Source organism: Pistacia vera, unplaced genomic scaffold (genome assembly GCF_008641045.1).
Source record: "Pistacia vera cultivar Batoury unplaced genomic scaffold, PisVer_v2 Contig721, whole genome shotgun sequence".
NCBI lineage: Eukaryota > Viridiplantae > Streptophyta > Magnoliopsida > Sapindales > Anacardiaceae > Pistacia > Pistacia vera.
The window spans coordinates 141,110-165,759 of NW_022196581.1; the positions used below are offsets into that span (position 1 = coordinate 141,110).

The 24,650-nt window shown below is 34.9% G+C and overlaps 2 protein-coding genes across 2 annotated transcripts in view; both read right to left on the reverse strand.

Annotated features, from left to right (window-relative positions):
- LOC116114729 overlaps positions 1–9,779 on the reverse strand; it is a 28,337-nt gene extending 18,558 nt beyond the window's left edge. Inside the window, exons 1-5 of the mRNA XM_031400863.1 lie at positions 9,238–9,779; positions 8,363–9,193; positions 7,484–7,863; positions 5,582–6,113; positions 4,237–4,291 (exon numbers count right to left, since the gene is read on the reverse strand). Coding sequence (XP_031256723.1) covers positions 4,237–4,291; positions 5,582–6,113; positions 7,484–7,863; positions 8,363–9,193; positions 9,238–9,779 — 2,340 coding nt within the window. The remainder of the gene's footprint in view (positions 1–4,236; positions 4,292–5,581; positions 6,114–7,483; positions 7,864–8,362; positions 9,194–9,237) is intronic.
- A 7,880-nt stretch (positions 9,780–17,659) lies between these two features.
- On the reverse strand, positions 17,660–24,351 carry LOC116114730 (uncharacterized protein At3g49140). The gene is made up of 12 exons (XM_031400864.1): positions 24,080–24,351; positions 23,210–23,333; positions 22,397–22,628; positions 22,152–22,254; positions 21,992–22,056; positions 21,678–21,794; positions 21,490–21,588; positions 20,731–20,884; positions 19,967–20,076; positions 19,503–19,652; positions 18,205–18,300; positions 17,660–17,773 (listed from the first exon to the last, which is right to left on the reverse strand). The coding sequence occupies exons 1-12, from the start codon at positions 24,111–24,113 to the stop codon at positions 17,660–17,662; spliced, it is 1,398 nt and encodes a 465-aa protein (XP_031256724.1). The 5' UTR covers positions 24,114–24,351.
- Between the last annotated feature and the right edge of the window lie 299 nt (positions 24,352–24,650).

The window sequence follows — 24,650 nt, forward strand, 5'->3', positions numbered from 1 at the left end:
TATCGCGATTAACACCAATTAATCGTCTCACTACACATAGACTAAGATTGGCCCCTAGCAAGACATCATGGCCCCCCGATAGATTTAGATTTAGTGAAATATAGCTACCTATCAATGATATGGTTACCGTACAATCAAATCCTTTCATCATCTATTATCTCATCGAGATTGGGGTATAGAAATAGTGTCAACCTCATTTATCCTCGGTACCTTTATATTCAGTTACTAGACCAATGACAGGAATAATAAATTGGATTGAGCAACAGTTCAATCCCACTGTGGCCACAGATTTAGTGTCATTGCCATTTACTGAATTGCACAATGAGATAACTTCTTTCGTACCCGAGAGTGATGAATCCTTTGTCGATCCAGCATAGTCTTGATATACTCCTCGATGCAGCCAATCACTACCGTATTGATAGCTCTGAATAGAACTACATTAGGCTAGTGTCAAACCACACCAATTGGTGCATAAGGCGCTCCAGTGATCTCAAGTCTAAGGATCACATGAACCACTATTCGTTAGAGGATTTGTTCCATAGACACTAGGGTTACCATCTATATGGAATCCTCTAGTGGGTCAGTCCAGTGAACTTGCCTACAGCAAGCACTCATGTGTTGCACCAGGTTGTCGGCAAACAACCTTGACAAGTGAGATCAATCACTGCCTTTCGATAGGGTCATTCAACACTATGATATACTTACCGTATTGTCTGTGTCCTTGGTCAGAATAATACTGGGGCTACGAACATTTCTATAATGGCCACCATATGTGATCATGGGGTTCTTACTATCAAGATTTGAAACATTTGATACCCTCATCACATTTCTACCATCCTAAACAGGGGCGGATCTAGAGTATATTGCCCACCCTTAAATTTTTTTAAAAAAATATTTATATGTAATTTTTTTTTTCTTTTTATGTCAAATTTAACTAAAAACATAGAATATGAATATTATATGCTATTACATTTTATTTTGGCCCACCCTAATAAGAATTTCTGGATCCACTACTGATCCTAAAGACATATATCAATACATACGGATATGATTTACATGATATAGTAGAAAATGTCTTTTTATTGATTAATAAACATTATTACAAAGAGAAGAGTCAATTCTACAATAATTGATTGGCTATAGGGCACCTACTCCAACAACTTTTTTTTCAGCAAATCGTTTCAGTATGGCATGATCAAAAAATGGTAAATATATATATATATATATATATATATATAGAGAGAGAGAGAGAGAGAGAGAGAGAGAGAGAGAGAGAAAAAACTTTATGTAATTATTTTTATGCATTTTCAGATGAGTTTGGAGAATAACTTTTCTCACCCAAGGATTGGCTTAATGACACTTTCTCATCCAAAAAGTTTCAAAATATCAATTTACTACCCAAAGCGCAATTTTGTTTGTAGATTTCCTTATGGAAAAAGGCAAAATGGTCAAAAGACCCTTAATAGTAAGGGTTGGATGATCAATTAATATTTTGAATTAAAAATCAAAATTTAAAATTGGAGTGTAGGGCTGGGGTGTTGACACGTGTCCATCAAAGTTGACATTAGAAAGAAAAGAAAAGGAAACGCAAAAGTCATTGAACTTTTGCATGTTTTGGATCTGGAAGCGATGAATTTTGGGATTTCGGCTGATGGCTCCGACTGCATTCTAGTGATTGTTTACGGTGACTGGTGAGTGTTAACGGCAAGGTAGACTGGCGATCAATAAGTTTGGATTTTTGGGTTCGTGCATAGTATTCACGATAAAGGGATCTTACTAATCGATATTCCACCACTGGGTATTGTTTCTTCCTTGGTGACTCACTCATCTCTTGGCGAAGTAAGAAACAATTAGTTACAGCTCAATCTAGCATATATAGAAGCCGAATATCGTGCCTTAGCAGATACCACTGCCGAACTACTTTGGCTTCATTGGCTCCTAGAAGATATGGGTGTTGCTCATTCCTCTACCATTCCTATTCATTGTGAAAATCAGAGTGCCATACAAATTGCTCATAATGATGTCATCCATGATGCACTAAACACATTGAGATTGATTGCCACTTCATTCGCCACCACATCGCACAAGGCATTATTGACTTGTTATTTGTCCACTCTGTTGATCAATTTGTCGATGTCTTCACAAAAGCTCACACCCAGGACGATTCACAGAATTAGTTTCCTATCTCAAGTTGGAATCTACATTACCACCTTGAGCTTGAGGGGGGTGTTAGCCACAATCAAGCAAAGCTTGATCCATGGCTTGAATCAAGCAAAGCTTGATCAATGGCTTGAATCAAGCAAAGCTTGATTTTAGCCATTAGCATAAATCATTAGCATAATTCTAGTATGTACTGTAAGTATAAATAGAGCTCTTGTACATTGGAAAATACAAACTTGAAATACAATTTCATTCTTTGCTTTTCTCTCTAGAATTCTTTATCTTTCTATCTAGAATTCTAACAATAGGGAAATCTAAAATTTTGTTAAGTCAATTGGCGAGTAATGATGTGGATTTGAGTTTGATTGTTCTTGAATTATTGATTTGTTGATGATATTTTTGCTTATCTGTTGTGCAGTAATTACTGGTATGGGGATAGCTATCAACTACATTATCTATTTACTCTATATTTTATGTGAGCACACCCTGGAGATTAGAAAATAGTATTCTAATAGGATTTGTGAGACATGAAAAGTAAATAAGGGAATGAGACAGACACCGACATAGAAGAACACCAAATTGACGTGGTTCGGCAAATTCATGCCTACATCCACAGAAAATGAGTCAAATGACTAAAGTGGAAAAACATAGTACAAATCTAATTTACTCACATTAAACCCAATCGAACCCGAAACCCTTGTACACCCTTCCTTCACTTTCCTCAACACTCTCTCACTTTATGCCCACAAGTCCCAAAATAAGAAATTTTCCTCTGCAGTCTTTGATTCGTATTATATATTTAACAACACCTCACAATTCCCAACACTCACCCTTCACCTATACAAATTTGTAACAGCACCATTTACCAGAGTATGTATAACCGAAGAATAGGATTATGAACAAATTAATTTTCTTGATGAAGAAACTATCAATTATAGTACCTACGTCTCTGCCCTGTCGCTGCAATTTTACAGGCTTCAAAATCCTCATATCATCACAGTGACTTCATGGTGCCGTGGTGTGACAATGAGATCATCATATCCAGCAAGCCCTCTATGAAAAGGATTCAAGGAGAGGAGAACTCCTCATCTCCTGAAGTTTAAGATATGTGATATTGGGAATTTTTGCACTCTCTGATCCTGTGATATGACCTTGTCATGTTACAAAGATCTAAAAAATCTTTAAGAAATCCTCATCCAAGTTCAAAATGGCGTACCACCATGTATAGTGACTAATCTCAAGAAATATCACTTTATTTTCTTCAAGTTGAAAATGCTATTCAGCCCTTTTATTGGTAACAAGAACTGCAAGACATTTTTCCTCGAGTCTTTCAGCCAAGGTGGCATATCACTTCATTAGAGCGATGTTGATCCCATCACTCCAATCTTTGAATTCACCTTGAACATTAAAAGCAAAATATGCTCCAAGAAGAAAAGGAAAATGTGTTGAGAAAACGTAAAAATAAGTCTACGTAAGAGGGGAAAGAATGTCTCACGTGCTTGCAATTGAAGAACATCAAATGTTTTGAATGGTTTGCAATGATTAGGGCTGCTTTATCCTCAAATCTCACATCGTGTTATGGTCCTGTATTGCATTATTTGCGTAAGAAAAGATAGAAATTGATTCAGTAGATAAGATAAGCTACACAGATTTCAAAACAAAAAATAAAATCTGGCCTTTCTTAAAGACAAAAAAAATCAAAAAGGAATGGAGAAAATGTAGCGATAAGTATGTAAGTTCATATTAGTTAACCGATGCAACAATTAGAATTGCAAATCCGTGTTTTGTAATATAAGCATGAAAATGTAACGCCAGGAGTAAGTTACAAAATGTTCAATTAGATGTGAGAAACAGAATTAAGCTTGTTTTAGCAAATGAATAAGAAACCAAAAGGTATACCGTTGTTTAATCATACTATCTATACAAGGCCATGAAATGCAAGGACGTCAAAACTAAAGCCAGGACCAGGAGTAAGGTACAAAATGTCCAAATATACATGCAAAAAACAGAGTAGCAAGGATCTTTAGCAGATTTGACAATCAAAAATTACAAATCGAAGAATTCATTTTCAGTCACCTTATGCAAATTATCAAATCCAACTGTGGGATTTCCGCTATTCACTTGCTTTCCACTGAAAACAAAAATAAAATAAACAAAATTAAGTTAACCATAAAAATCTGTGGCAACATATTTTTGAAAGTAGAAAATATATCGGACAAATTCAAGATATGAGGAATAAAATTTAATTTAAATGAAACATCACAAAATGTTGAATTACCTAGACAAACTGCCGCAGTGAGTGTCTTCTTCACAATTATCTGGAAAGTTAAATTAAGAATAATTTAGTGAACTTGGAAACTGAGGCAGAAAAACAGAAAAATAACTACTGTTAGAGGGTGTAAGAAAATGACAAACCTGGGTTGAAATGAGATAATTGTCTGATTGGAAGCTCTGAAATCAAATAACTAATCTCATTCTTCCTCCTTTGAATTGTAAATGAATTTCTCATCTATTTCGACTTTAGGGATGTGAGCAATCGTCGAGCAGTATTTTGCTGTAACTGTACCCCTTCTCCACAGGAATTTTAGCCATGGACTGTCCTCAATCTCTAACAGCAGAAGTGAGGATGGCATGCTTTGAAAGGATATGAGCTTTGGGCATTTCCGAATCTTCAGAGATTCCAGAGAGGTGAAGCTTCCCAGATTGGGAACGGATACAAGCTTTGGGCATTTCCAAATCTGTAAACTTTTAAGAGACGTAAGGCTCTTAATATGTGGAATGGATTTGAGGTTTGGGCAATCATCAATCCACAAATGTTGAAGAGAAATGAGGCTGCCCAAATCTGGAGTGGTTTTCAGCTCTGGAAAATTTCTGAATGTCAACACTTTAAGAGAGCTGAGGCTTTGAAAAGGCATAGAAGATAGAGAAGTCGGAGGAAAACTTGGCGTTCCACTAATACAAGAGAGGTGAAGTTGTGCAACCTCCACTCTGTTAGTGGCTTACACGTCGACATCTTCGCTGATGTTGAGGTCTGTTAGGTTGGTGGGAAAAATCTTCTTCTGTTAAACATATTGGACAATTCAATACATCTAATGTTTGAAGATAGCTCGGGAATTTTAAGGATATTCTAATATTTGGGCAATCCCCTATGCGAAAACTCTGTAGAAAAGCAAGATTGTGTAGGCCTGAAGGAATGGAGTCAAGTTGTTCACAGGCAAATAGCATAATCTCTTTAAAAGAAGTGCTATTATCAAACGTCTCTCCTATTGAATTCAACCTCGAACAATATTTTATAGAGAGGTCTTCTAGTGCCTTTGGTAAGAGTTGGGCTCCTGAAAATAAAATTGTGAAGAGCTCTGGGCATCTCTCAATGCTAATGTGCTTGAGTGTCTCCGGAAACTGACCAAGTGATGATACGTACATGAGAGATAGACAGTCATAAATGGACAAAGACTCAAGCAGAGTAGTACTGAAATCTTCTAATTCTTTCAAGTTCTCACACTTTCGTATCTCAAGCTTTGTAAGAGATGGCGGCAGCGTGTCTCTTGCAATTTGTGTTAGTGAATCAAAATCTCTAATTACAAGGCTCTCCAAATTGCTTTGCTTCAATACTTCAAGAAAAGATTCTAAAGCCTCCCAATTACTAATTGTACGAGAACTCAAATTGGGAAGAAGATTGATCTCCGTAAAAAAAACAATACTTGTACATCTTACAATATACAACTCTTTAATGAAGATAAGACCATGAATCCCACTTAGTGGCTTCTCAACACAATTCAAATCTTGCCATAAATTCATCAGATCCTTCCAACCAACAATCTTTACAACTTTTTGAAATCCCTGCTTTATCCAATTTCCAAACTTAGAATTACTTGAACTAGTCATAGAATTTACAGATGGGAAGTCAGCAGAAATAGTACTATTGCACATCACTCCTTTGCAGTCATCAATTTCTAATTTACTTAGCAATGAAAAACTTGAGAATGAAACAATCAACTCTGTACACTTCTTAATAAAAAGTCTTTCTAACGAAGGAAGACAGTTGGGTAATTCCCTTGTAAGTTTTGGACAATCCATGATGGAAAGCTCACGAAGGCAAGGAAATCTTTCGGCGGCCTCATTTTCTCTCTTGGTGTTCTAATACTGCCATTCTTGCAAATTCTCAAAACAAAGAATCTCTAATGACTTGAGAGGCGTCTCAAAATGGATTCTTTCTAATCTCGGCATCCCTTGGATTTTTAGGTCTTTTAGCGACCTCAACAGTTCAAGAGAAGGCAAGCTTGTGCAGTTGTTACAATTTTCTAACTTAAAGACCACCATGTTAGAGAGCAACAGTGAACCTCTTGGCCATGATGGAAATTCTGAACCGCCATAGAACCTGATGGTGAGTCCTCTTAGATTGTTATGAGGTTCCAACACGCCAAGTACACGTTTATCTACCTCGTCCCTGGCTACGTGATCAAATTGGGATCCCCATTCTAGCAATAAGACTTTTAGCTCATTCTTATTGCTTAATATCCCTCCAACATGCCTTGAAGATAATTTAAGTTCATTTTTTGAACAGCCCTAGTTGAAGCAATCGCATTCTCTAATTTTGAAATGTGAAGCTCTCCTTGAAGAAAATTTAAGCTCTTCAAATCTTCCAAATTTGAACTCTTACCATCGCCTACAATAAAATTAGACAACTTTTGGAGATTTTTTAACTCTTTCATCCTGGTTGGCATCCCTTCTAATGAATTTGCACCTTTGATATCAAGATGACATAGATTGGATAAACATCTCATCTTTGAAGGTAACTTCATGAGACAAGAACAATCTTTCAATATCAAAAATTGCAAGTTCAATAATGAACTTATTGACTGAGGCAAACTTTTGATCTTAGCATTGGAAAAGTTGAGATACGTTAGATGTATCAAACTTCCAACTGAATCAGATAAATGTGTGATGCAATACCTTTCTAAAGATAATACTCTTAATTGTTTTAACTTGGGCAACTAATCATAAAGAACAATAGCACTTATGTAAGATCGATTCTCCTTATCATAAGGACAAATGAAAATTGGCAATAATGTTCTTAAACTTCTAAATTTATGCAAGTCTTTGAATTTATCTCTTCCATTTAAGTAATTAGAAATATAAGAAAAATGGTGAGTCCTTTCGAAGTTTTTTGGTTGCTGAGTATTGGCTTCCTCCAATCTATAACAAATTTCTCCAAAAACTAACTGAGCTAGATCATGGACTTGGTCATGCATTACATACTTAGAATTATTTCTACTCGATTGTTGTGAAAAAGACCTTGAATATAAATGACGAAAATACTCACCAGCCAAATCCATTTGCTCAGTTGATCGGTGAATAATACCTTCTGCCATCCACAAAAGGCCAAGTTCCTTCTCCTCAAATTCATAATCTTTGGGAAAAATTGCACAATAAGCGAAACACCTTTTCAAATGTGAAGGAAGATGATGGTAGCTTAATCGTAACACAGGAAGAACGGTACTTGGATCAGGTGAATCCCATATTTTGTTATTTAATATATTTTCCAATGCACCAACTCTCGGCTCATGACGTAGAAGGCTACCTAGAGCCTTTGCCACCAAGGGCAAGCCTCCACAGTTTTTAACAACTCTCTCACAAAATAAACTGGTTATTCTGAGAGCATCAATATTGTCCATACCACTCAATGGTGCATGCTTCNGGTAACTTCATGAGACAAGAACAATCTTTCAATATCAAAAATTGCAAGTTCAATAATGAACTTATTGACTTAGGCAAACTTTTGATCTTAGTATTGGAAAAGTTGAGATACGTTAGATGTATCAAACTTCCAACTGAATCAGATAAATGTGTGATGCAATACCTTTCTAAAGATAATACTCTTAATTGTTTTAACTTGGGCAACAAATCATAAAGAACAATAGCACTTATGTAAGATCGATTGTCCTTATCATAAGGACGAATGAAAATTGGCAAGAATGTTCTTAAACTTTTAAATTTATGCAAGTCTTTGAATTTATCTCTTCCATTTAAATAATTAGAAATATAAGAAAAACGGCGAGTCCTTTCGAAGTTTTTTCGTTGCTGAGTATTGGCTTCCTCCAATCTATAACAAATTTCTCCAAAAACTAACTGAGCTAGATCATGGACTTGGTCATGCATTACATACTTAGAATTATTTCTACTCGATTGTTGTGAAAAAGACCTTGAATATAAATGACGAAAATACTCACCAGCCAAATCCATTTGCTTAGTTGATTGGTGAATAATACCTTCTTCCATCCACAAAAGGCCAAGTTCCTTCTCCTCAAATTCATAATCTTTGGGAAAAATTGCACAATAAGCGAAACACCTTTTCAAATGTGAAGGAAGATGATGGTAGCTTAATCGTAACACAGGAAGAACGGTACTTGGATCAGGTGAATCCCATATTTTGTTATTTAATATATTTTCCCATGCACCAACTCTCGGCTCATGACGTAGAAGGCTACCTAGAGCCTTTGCCACCAAGGGCAAGCCTCCACAGTTTTTAACAACTCTCTCCCGAAATAAACTGGTTATTCTGAGAGCATCAATATTGTCCATACCACTCAATGGTGCATGCTTCAAAAACAAGCTCCAACAATCTTCATCTGATATAGGCTTTAAATCATAAGGTTTAGAGGATCCCATCATTGATGCTACTCTTTTATTGCGAGTAGTAACAATCATCTTGCTTCCCGTTGCACCATCCTTGAATGGAGACTTCAGGGTTTCCCATAAGCTGTAATTCTCATTCCAGACATCATCTAAGACTAGCAAGAATTTTCTTCCATGTATTTCCTCTTTCAGTTTATCTAGCACTTCATTTAAAGTATTCAGATTGCTAGATGTAGGTCTTATTGACTCCAGAATTGACTTTGAGATGCTCAAAACATCAAAATTGTGTGAAACGGAAACCCATACTTTCTTCTCAAACTTGAGATGTTCCAGTGTCTTGTCGTTATACACTTCTCGAGCAAGCGTAGTTTTTCCAAGTCCTCCCAAGCCACGATAGCTATCACGGCAAAGTTAGAATCACCTGGTTTATCACTTAACAACATCTTAAGGATTTCCTTTATGTCTTCATCTCTCCCGTAAATAGCGGGTTCAGTTGGCAGACTAGAGCTTGGTGGTCTTGGATCAAGTCCTTGCTGAGCAGGAAGCGCGGTACTTGATATACCTCCAAAGTTCTTCTGCATTAATCCAAGTTGAGCTCTTTCATTATAGAGAACTTCGAACCGCCTATTAATATCTTTTATCCTGGATCGCAGGTTCAAATCGAACTTAATAGCAACTGGAGTGAAATTCTTGAAAATAGGATTGGAGCTGTGCCGTGCAGCTTCAAAGGCAAACTCTTCCGGTAAGTCCTCCACATCATAAGCCAAGTCTTGAAGATCGTCCAGCCACATTTTCACAGCCTGGTTCATCAGTTGCTTCTCTTCTGCAGTGCAGAGAACCGCCTCAATTTTCTTCAACTTCTTTTCCCACATTTTCAGCTCGGAATTCACCCATCCTTTACTAGCGTAGTAATTGAATAACTCAGGGGACGCCAGTTTTTTAAACAACACAGGAAGGATTGCAGAGAGCAAAAGTTCGGCCATGGTTTTGGATTGAAGAGAAGAATACGAGTGTGAGAGCAAAGCAAACAGAGAGTAAAATTGCTGAAAGTTGGACTCGAGATACAAAATTCACATGCCTCGCAGCAAAATAATGAAATAAAAGAATACGTACTATTTCCTTTTAAAATAAGAAGTTTAATTAGGCTTATGACTTTCTGAAAAGGGAAAAAATAGCTACATGTATATAATTTCTTTTTAACAATGACATATATTTTTCTTTTCTCTATGAATTATATGTTGCTCTTTTTTTTAACAAAAATAATTTTAGAAGCTAAAAATTTAAAATTATTTAATCTTTTTAGAGATATTTTATTTTTGTAAACTAAGTTATACCAATTTATAAAATTAAAAGTTAAACTAATATAGTATTTTTTTTTCTTTCCTCCAGTCTCACCACGGTTATGGCAGGGTGAGTCATCGTCAGCTTCCACGATCTAAATATTTAATTTTGTAAAATTAAGTTATAAACTTAAAATAATAAAGAATTAATGATGACTTTTAATTCCTTCAACTCATATATTAACAATACGCTTAAAAAAGGGGTCTAAATTATAAATTTATCAAGCAACCAGGAAGCAGCTAGCTGTGCTTTGAATTTTTTACTGCATGATTCCAACTAAGTTGGCTGCACCTCCATGTCCGAAACTCACTACCTCTTTCATTAAATGTTTGACTATATTTTTTAAAATTTTAATGGCATTGCATACCTCTTTCAGAATTTTTTTTTCCTTTCCTTGTCTTCTATTAAATCTAATTTTAGCTAAGCAGCTGAGGCTGTCCTGAGTCATTAATGGATCATGATCTTCTATTTCCTGACCTCATTCAGTTTTTCTTTCTTTTTTTTTCTTTTTTTTTTTTTTCACTCATATTCTATTAACTCTAATTTTAATCAAGCAGCTGAGGCTGTCCTGAGTCATGATCTCTTTAGCCTGACTTCCATACCTATTTAAGTTATTTAGAAGCTTTGAGTCATGATCATTTTCTGAAAATAAACTTACATCTGGCAGCATTAAATTGAAAAAAAACTAGCGAATTTATAATAGGTACTCATAAAAAAATTATTTATAAATAATGGAATTATAATAAGTTCACGTTTTTCTTTGATCTATTATTGGATAGTGAGCTCGATAATAAACAATGTTATTACATTTATTTGATCTATTATTGGATAGTGAGCTCAATAATAAACAATGTTATTATCAAAATGTAATCTTTTGATATATGATAAAAAAACAAAATTCATATTTCTTATAGGGCGTTACCAGAAGTATTTCTTTTATATTTTATTTACAAAAGTTTACTTTTGATAAGGGATGTTGCTGATATGAAATTTGCACCAACCAGAGTGATCCGATTGACTGGTTAAAGAATTGAAACCGTGTGTGTGATTAATAAAAATCAGCAATGACAATATGAAAGTGCAGTAATGTTAAGAATACAAACAATTTTAAAGTGATTCGACAAGTTAGAACTTAAGCCTACGTCCATTGTTCTCTTATTGCGTTAGAGAGCTTACAAGAGAAATATAATGTAATACTTAGAACAAATTGCTAACCTCCTTCTCATAATTGAAGGGGGTATTTATAGAAGTTTGAGATTAAGGAAAGAGAGAGAATATCGGAATTGCAATCAAATTCTAATTGCAACTCCGATATTTCTGTGATTGGCCGCTAAGATCATGCTACCATCAATGTCAACCTTATCCCTTCCGAAATATCCAAGATTTGAGCTTATTGCAAGTCTAAGGCTTTTATGAAAAGATCTGTCAGTTGTTAGTGTTCACATGTGAAAGTGTAATGATTTTGTCCTCAACAAGATCTCTAATGAAATGGTGTTTGATATCTATGAGCTTTGTACGTGAGTTCTAAACAGGATTTTTGGAAATAATTATCGCACTAGTGTTGTCAAACAAAATGGTAACACAATCTTGAGAAATGTCATAATCACACAACATTTGTCTTAACCACATCACCTGAGTACAACAGCTTCCAGTAGGAATGTATTCAGCTTTGACAGTGGACAAAGAAATGGACTTTTGCTTCTTGCTATACCAAGTGATCAAATTGTTTTTAAGATAGAAACACCCTCCATCAGTGCTTTTCCTATCATCAATGCTTCTTGCCCAATCTACATCACTGAAGCCAACAAGAGTAGTATTACAATCATATGAAAACCACAACCCATAATCACATGTACCTGAAATGTACTTCATGATTCTTTTCACTGCATTCATATGGAGCTCAGTGGGGTTTGCTTGATATCTTGTACATATACGAACATTGAAACAAATGTTAGGTTTGCTTGCTGTTAAATACAAAAGGCTCCTGATCATACTCCTATATAAGGTATTGTCTACCTTTTTCCCATGTTCATCCTTGGACAATCTAAGTGTAGAACTCATGGAAGTCTAGGCATGTTTTGCATTATCAAGAGTAAACCTTCTCAACATGTTTTTGGCATATTTAGTTTGTGAGACAAACATTCCATTCTCAAGTTGCTTAATTTGCAGCCCTAAGCTCCTCTACCATGCTCATTTCAAATTCATTTTTCATTAAGCAAATAAACTCTTATAACTGTGTCTGTGAAATTAACCCGAAAACAATGTCATCTACATATATCTATGCACATAAAACTTCACCATTGAAATGTTTAATGAACAAGGTTTTATCAGCATTACTTCTCTTGTAGTTGCGTTCAAGAAGCAAGGTGATAAGTCTCTCATACCATGCTCGTGGGGTTTGTTTCAACCCATAGAGTGTTTTCTTTATCCAAGTGTAAGGACTCTTCCTATTTGAATCCTTTCTCTGGAAAGTTTGATCAGCAAGATCAACAGTAAGCTCAATTCCTTCAAATACTGAAGAAAGATTAGAATCTGGTTCTTCCCCCAATTGAGCTCCAGTTGATGGTGTTGGCACATTCAATCGAGCTTCATGTGAGATTCCCTACATATCACAAAACTTAGTCAAATTAGAGTTTTTAAACTCCTTACCATGGTCACTTCTTATTCTCAAAATCTTTTTCACCATGGAATTCTTCTCAACTTCCACTTTTTTAACCAAGTTTTAGAAAGCATTAAAAGAATCATATTTTTCTTTCGAAGAAATACCCCTGGTAAATCTGGAGAAGTCATCAACACACACATACACATATCTTTTTCCTCCAATACTTCAGTTTGCATTAGACCCATTAAGTCCATATGGAGCAACTCCAACACACAAGAAGTATTAAGATAAGACAAGGATTTGTGTGAGTTTTTTGTTTGCTTACCTTGTTGGCATGGACCACAAACATTACCTTTGGTTAATTCTAACTTGGACAAACCTCTAATGGCTTCTTTCTTGGAAAGTTTGATCAAATCCTTGAAGTTCATATGTCCAAGTTTCTTGTGCCACAATTCTGCAATGTCATTTTTTGCACTAATACATGAAATATGATTAGATAGCAAATAACAATTATCATTAGATCTCTTTCCTTCCAACAAAGCAACTTCCTCATTATTCAGGACTTCACACTTGGTTTTTGAAAATCGAATAACAAAATCTTTATCACAAATCTGACTAATACAAATAAGATTTGTTTTCAAGCCTTCAACATAACATAAAAGATATCATTCATCATGGGAAAATAAAGAATGACAATAGATACTTTTCCTATTATCAATAAAGATAATACAAAATTCTGCTTGAAACACGGGTGAATCAAAATTATGTTTTTAAGGGAATTCATTAGAAATTATCATAAAGGAATTGAAAGTTATTTAGATAAGTAATTTAGATAACTCATATGCCTCTTTCAATCAGTAGTGGAGCTAACACCCAATTATAAATCAACAACCCACACAAGTTGGCAAGCACTAGGAAAAGCAATTAGTGCTCTACCTGTTGCAATTGTCAGCTGATTCAAATCTTTAAATATTCTTAATTTTGTAAGAGAAAGAGTTGATTCTTTTCATTTCTGTTTCTCAAAACTCCTACAAGCAAAAGGGTTCTTTCGGATGATTATATTTTTCTGAAAAAATGATAGATGCTAGTAAAGAATCTGAAGAGTGTTGGGCTTAGTCATCTTCCAAGATCCAGTATTCTGCGGACAATAACATCAGCAAGTCATTTTCCTACACCTAATAATCAAATGACAACCAAGAGAGGGAACATGTGAAGATTTAGATTACATTATGTGTTTTGCTTCCAAAACCATGCTCTAACTCCAATTAATCTACAACAAAGTTTGGCCGAACAAAGCATAGGAAAAATAAAAGGCAAAATTCAAAAAAGCCATATCAAAGAACCAAAGAAATGAGCAAAAACCAATAAATCATTTCCCGGCATTTGAACCAACTAATTTAATCTCAAGTTTGCCAAACGGGGACTCATGGTAGAATGAAGGTTGCAAAAGATTGCACAGGAGACAACGAAGGCTATAGAATAAAAGCTTCAACTAAATAAAAGCTACAAAATGAAACCAATGAACCAGTGATTCAATCGATTTTTCACAATGGAGAATCCGAGAGAATGAAGGCTGAAGAAGATTTTGCGCAATAGGAGTGAAATTGGTCGAATTTGGGATTTAGGCTCTAGGGTTCAGAAAAACATAAACACGGTTTGTGAAATAAGTGACCCAGTTTAGACCTCGGGCCAGCCGGACCAACGGGTCGATGCTGTTACACCAGTCTAACCCCGGATCACAATGGATTAAATACACAGGTCAGGTTTATGCTCAACCTATACCGGTTGAGGCTACGTTCTCGGTCCGAGTTGGGTTTCAAAACATTGCACCAATTATTATCAATATAGATAATTCAAAGCTATGCTTAGCATTGTTGGATTAAATTCATGTTTTTAAGGATGCATTTCACTCAGGGAATGTTGTATTACTAGAAATATTATATTAATGGAAAGATATATTACCTTGAAGATTATTGAGAATATTTAGGGAAATGTATTTAGTTAGGTTGGAATAAATTGGTGGGTATGTTTTATTGATATATTTGGTTGGAATAAATAAATTGGTGGGTATGTTATATAGATTACTAAATTGACCTCTTTTTTAAATATTAATATAATAGTATTTTAATTATTATTTTTTGAATTATTTCTTTTAACCCCTTACATTTGAGATTTTGCTAAAAAACCCTAGCCATATAAAAGTTTAATTTCTAACAAAATCACCTCTAACCACCCCAAGCCACTATTGATCGACGACCACCACCATTGGCTACCACCAACAATAGCCATAACAGGGCATGACTGGTCGGATCTGGCCAATCGTGTGTCGATATGGCCGTTTTCGATCAGATCAATGGTCGAAAATGGCTAGATGATCGTGGATTTAGTCGGAAATGGCCAGATCTATTCTGGCCAGAAATGGCCAAATCTATTATGGCCATTTTCGACCAGATTTATGGCCATTGTGTGCCATGGATTTGGCCGTTAACGGCCAGATCTATTCCAGCACACGGCACCATGGATATGACCGTTAACGGCCAGAATAGATATGGCTGTTTCCGACCAAATCTATGGTGATTTGGTGGTTTTCAGCCATCGATCTAGTAGAAAATGACAATATTGGCACACAGCTGGTTGTGCACCATTTCAACGACCATCGGTAGTGGCTAACAGCAGCCAACGATGGTGGCTGACAGGCAACGATGATCCTAGGTGGCCTGCAATTTGTTTTAAATATAAGGGTCTTATTGTCCAAAAACTTAATTAAAAATTTTAATAGTTAAGGGTAAAATTGTAACAAAATTAATATTACCAAGTAATCTTAAAATACCTAAGAAGATTGAGGTAATCAGATTACAACCTATATAACCAATAGTAATTACTATTGGTTTTGGAAGATTACCAGAATCTTATATTACTTGACAACCAAACGTGGTAATATAAGTAATATAAGACGACATTACCTCGGTAATGGGGGATTACCTTCAACCAAACACAGAATTAGGGAATTCATTAGAAATACCATAAAGGAATTAAAAGTAATTTAGATATTCTACTCTGTTCAAATGTATTGCTATCACTATGTTTGATTTCTCTAAACATAGATCTTCTTCTTCTTTTTTTCTTTTTTTTTTTTCTTTCTTTCTTTCTTTCTTTCTAGGTTAACAAATAAGTGATAGCTTCTTATGAGCAAAAGTATTATTTCGCCAAATCGTTTCAGTATTACATGATCAAAAGCTAGTAAGTGAAGAGAAGCAAAATATGGCATGATCGGAAGCTGGCAAGTAAAGAGAAGCAAAACAATCAATAATGGTGTGTTTGGTAGAATATTTTGAGTTGGATTGTTATTACGAGAATATGATTTGAAATTAACATTTGTTAATTTGCTAAACACCCCTGCAATAAAATATTGAAAATTAATAAAAACACCCTCATCCACCCATTAAATGTCGGCAACCGGCCGCCACCACGGGAGGGTGGTCGGAGTTGCCGGAATGGTGCATGACCTGTTGGATCTGGCCGATCGTGCGTCAATCTGGCCGAAAAAAGCCAAATCTTTGGCCATAGATCTGGCCTTTTCCGACCAAATCTATGGTGGATCTAACCGTAAAAGGCTTGATCGGCGCACTACCAGCCAGATCCAGCCGGTAGTGCGTCATTACAACTGATTCCAACCACCTTCCGACGGTTGTGGCCAGAATCTGGCAAATGTAGGTGAGTGGGAGTGTTTTTGTCAATTTATAAACTTTTATTGTTGAAGGTGTTTAGTCAAATTAACAAACCTATGAGATTAAAAATTAAATATTTTAAGTTGAATAGAATAGGATTAGATTTTGAAAATATTGAAACAAATATGTATTTTAGGTAGAATATGAATAGGATAGAATAAAATAGTAAATCAAACACAACCATATTTCATGGTTTAAATAATATTATGTTCTCGATTATTTGTATGGAAAAGAAAGATATCTAATGGTCAGTTTGTTTTGATATTTTGGATAGGATTTTGGGAATAATATTGGGTAGTTGAATAGGGTGAGTATTACGAGGTAAAATTTAAAAATTCACAAAAAAATCCCTTAGGTTTGCTAATTTAACTAAACAACCCAATATATAAAAATTTTGTAAAATGACAAAAACATCTCCACCCACCCACAGTGCCAGATTCTGACCACCATTGCAGGAATCTAGCCAAAAAATGACATTACGATGCAGACCAGTCGGATCTGGCGATCTGGCTGGAAACAGCCAGATCTGGCCTTCGACGGTCGCAAAATGCCATATTTGGCTGTCAACGACGGCCAAAGATATGGCCGTCGTTGTCGATCAACGATGGCAATTTCTTTAGCCGTCATTGACGACCAAATCTAGCCTTTTCCGACCAAATCTGGATCTGACCGAAAAATGTCAGATTGGTGAATTACCGGCTATTTCCGATCGTTTCTACACCGTTGTGACAGATTCCAACAACCATCGACGGTGTTTACTGGAATCTAACAACTATGAGTGGGTGGAGGTGTTTTTATTAATTTTTAAACTTTTTTTTTCTAAGGGGTGTTTAATTAAATTAATAAACTTAAGAGGTTTAAAAATAATTAAAAAAATAGAATAGTATTTCTCAAATAATAAAACAAATAAGTATTTTGAGAATATGGATAAGAATAACAAAACAAACGGAGCCTAAGAGTTTTATGTTATTATTTTTATGCATTTTCTGCATATCAGTTTGAGGTAGCTATCATGTTACTGTTTCAAAGAGTCAAGAACAGAGTATTTATTCTATTTACATTCGAATGAAAGAGCAGGGATATGTTAAATATAGAAACCCATTTATTTTAGATGTCCTCAATATGTTGGAACTCATGGGTTTGATCCAAGTTCTTCTGAAAATAAATTTCTTATTTGTTACTTACACGAAAACTAAAAAAAATCTGGGTCTTTCAGCATATCTTGTTGAGTTCTAAATTTCTTTCGGCGAGCACGCGGAAACAGGAGTTGCTGGATCTGCTTTTCGGCAGCAAATTCAGATGCCGCCTGCAAAAACAGGTTGGCTAATTGTTAATCAATCAATTAATGCAATGTACGTAAAGCTTTTATCAAAAAGTTGTCAAGCAAAGGATGATCTTATTCAGAATGATTCAGCAAGCTTATTTAGAAAAACATAAAACATAATTATCAACATGCTTCTGCAAACACGTACATGTATAGGACAATAGAGCAAAATTTGTTTCACCAGTAGAACATTTGAGCAAGCAAACACAAACTCCACCGGTATAATGTCATAAGGTATCATCTCAGACAATCAAATTAACATATTGATAGGTACTAGATGGTCTAGAAAGGTAGGAATTGTGGGTGAAAAATGCATTTGGATAAATTTCTTATTTAAGAAAAACATTACATGGCGTTATGAAATTAAAAGTACTTTTGATCCAATATTATCAATTGCAATATAAATTGCTTACCTGGACTTTGAAAGGAAAGCGATGAGTCCGTACTTCTACCCCAGAGAAAACTCTGACATCCATACCGAGACTATCAACTCCAATCAAGTTTGCTCCCTACAGAATCAAATTAACCGATCAGAGTTTCATATTGGTCAAATGAATTAAGAAACGTTAAATGACAAAAACTTTAGCTAACACATTATCTGAGGATAAAAAGGAATGCTACAGGAGGTGGAGAAATACTAAGAGAACCTCACTTATGTTGCAAATACAAACAATTCCGTGACGAAATAAGAACAGCATCCATAAAATCATCTAACAATGATACAAAATCACTTCATTTACATCACATCAATTGAACAGCATGCTCAAAATATTTTCTACCATGCCTCATAGTTGCTAAAACGCATCCATCGTATCAAATTTAACACGAAAAAGTTTCAGGTCAGTTCCAAGTAAAATAACTGGTTAGTGAGGTTAAGAAGTTTGCTACATGAAATTATGTTTCTTGAGAAATTATACCCCATAAGTTTCATGAAATTTCACAAAAAAAGGAAGATTCATAAGTAGTACCATTTGTGTTTTTATTCTCCAAATTCTTATATTTCATTAGTAAATCGGATATCATTGCATACAACGGTTCATTGCTAAAAGTTACAAAGTGAAAATGAACTATGAGGCACAGACATGTCTATACATGAGCGGTGGCATCTTTGGAAATTATATCTGACACACAGATGACCGGAACACAACTCATATCTTCAGAACAATTTCCCAAAGCACAGCTATGTAGGTTCAAATGTTCACACCAAGCATATAAATATTTCATTGTTGACTTCAAAACTTACTCTATATGGTAATGGAAATCAATAATTTTAGGTCTACAACTCAATCTCACAACCCCCGACTTAGCAGTTCGACATTTTTTATCTTGCAAATGGGCAGGTGGAATCTATACAAGCAGACGTGACCCATTTTGCGAGTTTACTAATGACGATCTGTCACGTCGATTGTTGTGAGATTGGGTTGTAGACCTAGCATTACTCAATGGAAATATATACTGAATAACATTTTTATAATAGCATCGTTTTTAAGGGGCAATAACATGTATTCTGGCAAACTTCTGCACAAATGATGTTGCACTTATTCATAAACATCCAAAAGAGTAAACTAAATTCAGGTATCACACGACAAAGTGTTAAACATACAAATTGCTAATCGAGACAAGTGTCTTGAAAAGCATAGCTAATCAAGTACACACATAAACCTCGACACTTATAAGAAAACCAGCATATAATAGTTGAAATTCGTTTTACCTCAACATTAAGACCTTTCTTTTTACAAAGCGCTTTAAGAGCAACATTGCACCTAATTCCTTTTTCACTGAAGTGCTCTATAATTGCTGAAGTACAGTGTACAAGGGCATCGGGCTCAGCATCTTGAAAGTCTTGCAAATTAATCGGATACTGCATGTATTCAAAGTAATGCAAATTTGAATCCAAGGTTCAAAATCTGGTACACGGGAACCATTGTAGAATGACATGAACTTATTTTTACATTTAAGTAACTGAATCCGATTGCAGGACTTGAATGTTATAACCAATTGCTAACAATACCTACTTATTAACCGAGCTGGATAGTATAATTTACATTGTTTCTTATTTTTAAACAAATAAGATCACAGTAAAATTTTAATTTTCATAACTCCAAAAAGTCAGGTTGGTCAGGATAACAGGAGTCAAACTTATAAAAACAACAATAGGGAGTGTAATGTACATGCCTGGACTCCATACACAGAGAATAAGTCTATTCTCATAATCTCCAACCGGTAGAGAGTTGAGCTAGTGTTGCTTTTATCACTTTTCGAACTAAAACTCAGAATTTCACCATCTAAACAAAACAGCAAGGTAAGTCAAATTAAAATACCACAACATATATATTTATATGACCAAACTTTTTAACTTGGAAGAACTAATTTATTAAAAAAATATAAAAAGGATTTCTATCCAAAATATTTGTCTTTTTGCAGAAGCATATTACACACATATATAGATACAGAATGTATAATCTATTTGGGTCCATTGTTTGACTACTGTAATATAACAGCTACTCACATCCTCGCATAATGAACAAGGAATATTAATCTGACTGTATTTCATTTTCTTAACCAATAATAAAAAAACAGGCTGATAGTCATAGGACTAAAAAGATGCAAAAGGACCCATTGCCAGTTCATAGCGTCAGAAACCAGGCAGGCCTGAATAGAACACATCATGGCCTATGCGGCTAAGACTACATTACAACACTAACGCATATGGATTGCCATTTTAACGATTCCAGAAGACATAGCATACTTACATATTACAATTGAGAGACATCCTAGACCACCCACTGGATGGTTATGAATTTATATCCACCAATGCTATAACTTTCATTCTAAAAGTATCCCCCTGATCTCACAATCCCCTCAAGTCCTAGTAACTTTATCACTGCAAGATTGGTGCATTTGGTGATTGAATAACCTAATCCTAAAAAATGGGATACCTTTCCAGTCTGAGATGCTGCCATCACTATCTTCACAGTGAAATTGCCTTCGTACATAAGTTTCTTCATCAGCAAAAGCCAGTCTGAGGTATCCCACAATAGAAACACCATTTGAAGGATGATCCATTTTTCTATAATATTCCATATTAACAGCCTACATAAAAGTAAAAACTTTATAAACCATACAGCAGGCTGCATACTAAGCCATATAATTGAAAAAATCAGAATAATAAGATACGCATGAATCTTATCGATACAACCAAATACAAAGGACACTGCTTCTTCCCTCCAGGAACAGATATAAATGAATAAAGCAATCAAAACCATCTATATTGCCTGCAATAAATCTGGAATTAGATACTTCTCAATTTCAATAAAAAAAATAAAAAAAGAACTTTTAGTAGACACTGAAGACAACCCATATCACCCAACAGTTTAAAAATTCCCACTTTTGAATAACTACATTTGAGATATTCATTATTTTAAGCAAAGACACCCTCCACTCCCCTACAGGATTCAGTCCATGTAAAGTTACAAACTTTAGATGGATTAACCACTAACATGCTAATTCTTATTAGCCATGAATTCATTTATGGCTTTTTCAAACAGCTACTGAATCTAAAACCAAAAAAATCTAGTTATTAGTAACATAAAACCTGTTACTTCATTTTCAACAAGCAGCAACAAGCAATGTATAACAATTAGAGTTATCTTCACTTAACTCCCTGCAAACTAAATATAAAATCAATCAGTTATCACCTTGGTTAAACACTTAGAAAAATATATAGGGTGAACCCAGCTGGAAGTATCTGGCATTCCCCAGTCGACTGGAACATCAGAAACTTCAGAATCCACAACCTACATGATGAGCATGAGATTTAAATGCACATCAGTAATAAGGAGATTACTAAATTCACTCTCAAACACAAAGAAAAGTGATCACCAACCTCAAAATAATCATCATCGAGAGGTGTATCATTGCTAGAGCCAGTATCTGAAATGTTATATCCAGCGGCTACCCTTTGATTACTGTATACAGGAATATCCATCCCTATCAAAGCATTCTGCAGGTAGCTCAATAGAAATAAGAGTTAATCTTGATTTTTGCAACGGCATTTCACATAATAAATTTCAGTTTCTAACAACTGGAAGATATAACCAGCTTATCATTAAACCAGATTCACCAATTTTTTCAAACTAAATTGTTTTTCTATGTACATGACAAAATATATATATATTCTAAAAGCATAGATATTCTCACCACTGGGTTATTAGCTCCAGGATCTTGTAAGATATTTTCATCATCAAAAATTTCAAAAAATATATCTGAAAAGGTAAAGAAGATGATGGTTGAACTGACAATCAAGTAAATATTATCAAATGACACCATCACAGAAAAATTCAAATAGACTAAAATGGACCTCCATAATCATCAACAACATATTGAAACTCAGCCCATGAAATTTGCTCATGTGGTTCACAGTGTACTGTCCCAGGAAAAACCAGCAAAGAACTGTTGTTCGCCTGCCACAAAAGGAGAGTTATGACCATGGGATTTTAACGGGACAAAAGTTATGTCTGCTATGGAAACATTTCAGTACCTTTACAAGATTCACATGACATAACTGATATCTTATTTAATTCAAAGAACTGAAAGCACTCAAACCTCAACAGTGGTCCTTGCTATTTCTGCAGAAGTAAGTTTTGTGTCCCGGATTCTTTTGCAAAATTTCACTTCTTCAAGAGGGTGATAACCCCGGTCATTAATGTAATTAGATGAATCAGGAACTGAATCAGAGTAATCTGCAGCAACTGAAACTTTTGAAGGGCAAAGATCACGTCCTGTAGACAACCAATCGAATTGCGCAGAACCAAAAAATGGATTCCTGCATCCGAAACTTAAAATAGAAGAATAACTTTTTCACTGAAGTTTGTTAAAATCAGTAACTTTTGTAGATTGGGAAGCAATAGAATTGAAAACAAAGCACATCATTTCTTATGCCCTATTTTCTTTAATTCTTGATTTACAGTATTTTGGGTCCAAATACACATGCTTGCCTGAGCGAGCAACATAGACATACATGCACAAACATGCACAATATTAGTCCGAACAATAAGACTACATATATCATTTCTTTAGCAATAAATGAATATCTGTTTATACTACAGAGTATAACAACAAACTAGAAAGAGCAACACCAAACACAGATTTATAGTCTCTAAAATTCAAAGCTACTAAATTACAATAACCTGACATCTTAGGCAGAAACAACAAAATCCAAACAATGCCTTAACCAAAATATCAATATTATTCTACAGAAAATCTTGTGATGGACTCCGACATTTGCTATAAAATTAATTTGATTAGCATAAATAAGGTTATAAACTAATCGTTACAGAACAACCAAATAATACAACACAATTTGAAGACGATTTCATCATTCACGAACTAGATCAGGAATAAAAAAACTAGAAAGACCTTATGCCAGAAAGATCAGGAGCTCTGCGACCATCAAAAGGATTTTTAATCCAACTGCTCGTGATCCCATTTGATGTTGAGCAACTAACCCCCTCTGAACGGCATAAGTGACATTGTGAAGGACCTTTACACACATGAAACAAAAGATGTTAACAAAATCACGATTACATCAAACAACACAAGAACTAAGAGGGCAGAAATGCAAAGTACAAAGTACAAAGTAAGCCAACATCAGAACCCAAATTCAAAAAATCATAGTCCAAGTCACCCTCAAATATATAGGTTGTAAAATGAATCAAACAGTTCAATTTTTAATTACTTCAAAACCCTCTTCATAAGAATACAAACTAATTGTACAACTTGAAATCATGTAATTATATATATACCAAACTCACTAAACTTTCAAAAAAGTCCTCTTATACTATCACTACTATTTAGAAAGAAAAAAAAAATGGGTCTCCTCTTTTACATACACATTCAACTGTAAAGAATCCTTGTACCACATCATTGCTTCATGTACTTCCCATCATTTAAAGAAAAAAAAAAAATCAACTAATAACAAAATTTGCAATTAAAAAACCACTTTGTATGTGAGTCTATGAAACTAATCAGCCTCCCAAACTTAATCTTTCCCCATCAAAAGTTAAAAATTCAAACTTGCATGTGGGTCTATGAAACAAATCAGCCTCAAAAGGTCAAGTCTTTCACAATCAAAACTCAAAGCACCAACATGGGTTCCTCCAAAACATGCAAAATTCAAATGGGTATCTCACAAATTTGCAATAAAACACTCAGATCACTCCACTCCTTCAAATCATTTCACAGAAAAACAAATCAAAAGAAAAAGAAACAGCGTTTGATCGAGATTACCGAGAGAGATTGAAGAAGCAGCAGTGATCGACATAAGTGAGAGTGAGATGAGTGGTGAAGAATATGATGGTGTAAGCAAGTGTTTGTGGTTAGAAGTGAGATTGGAGTCGGACCAACAAAATCTATGTTGTGTCAGAGTTGTTTGTTTAGAGCCATGAAAAGGTTAGTTTATTTATGAACTGTGAGATGTAGACTATTGTGATTGTGTCGTTTTCCTCACATTTGGCTGCTCACATGGGGGCTGGGGCTCTAGTTGTGGTCACAATACCGGTTAGTTTAGTAGGATGAGGTACCGGCTGACCGGATTGGCTATTATTGGGGAAAAACTTAGGGGCTGAGCTGTACTGAGAAAAAGTTTTGGGATTATAAAAGAACCCAAATATCATGATCACCCCTATTATTTTGTAAACTCACATGCGCGTGCTAGCTTTTGTGAATTTAATCAAGGGTTAGTACCATCCAAAGAACACTTAATATACAAACTAGTGAAAAAATGACGCAAGTTTCATCTGTATTAATTAACAATGAACAATTTCATGACTTTACCAAACCATGTATATTTTTTTTCTTT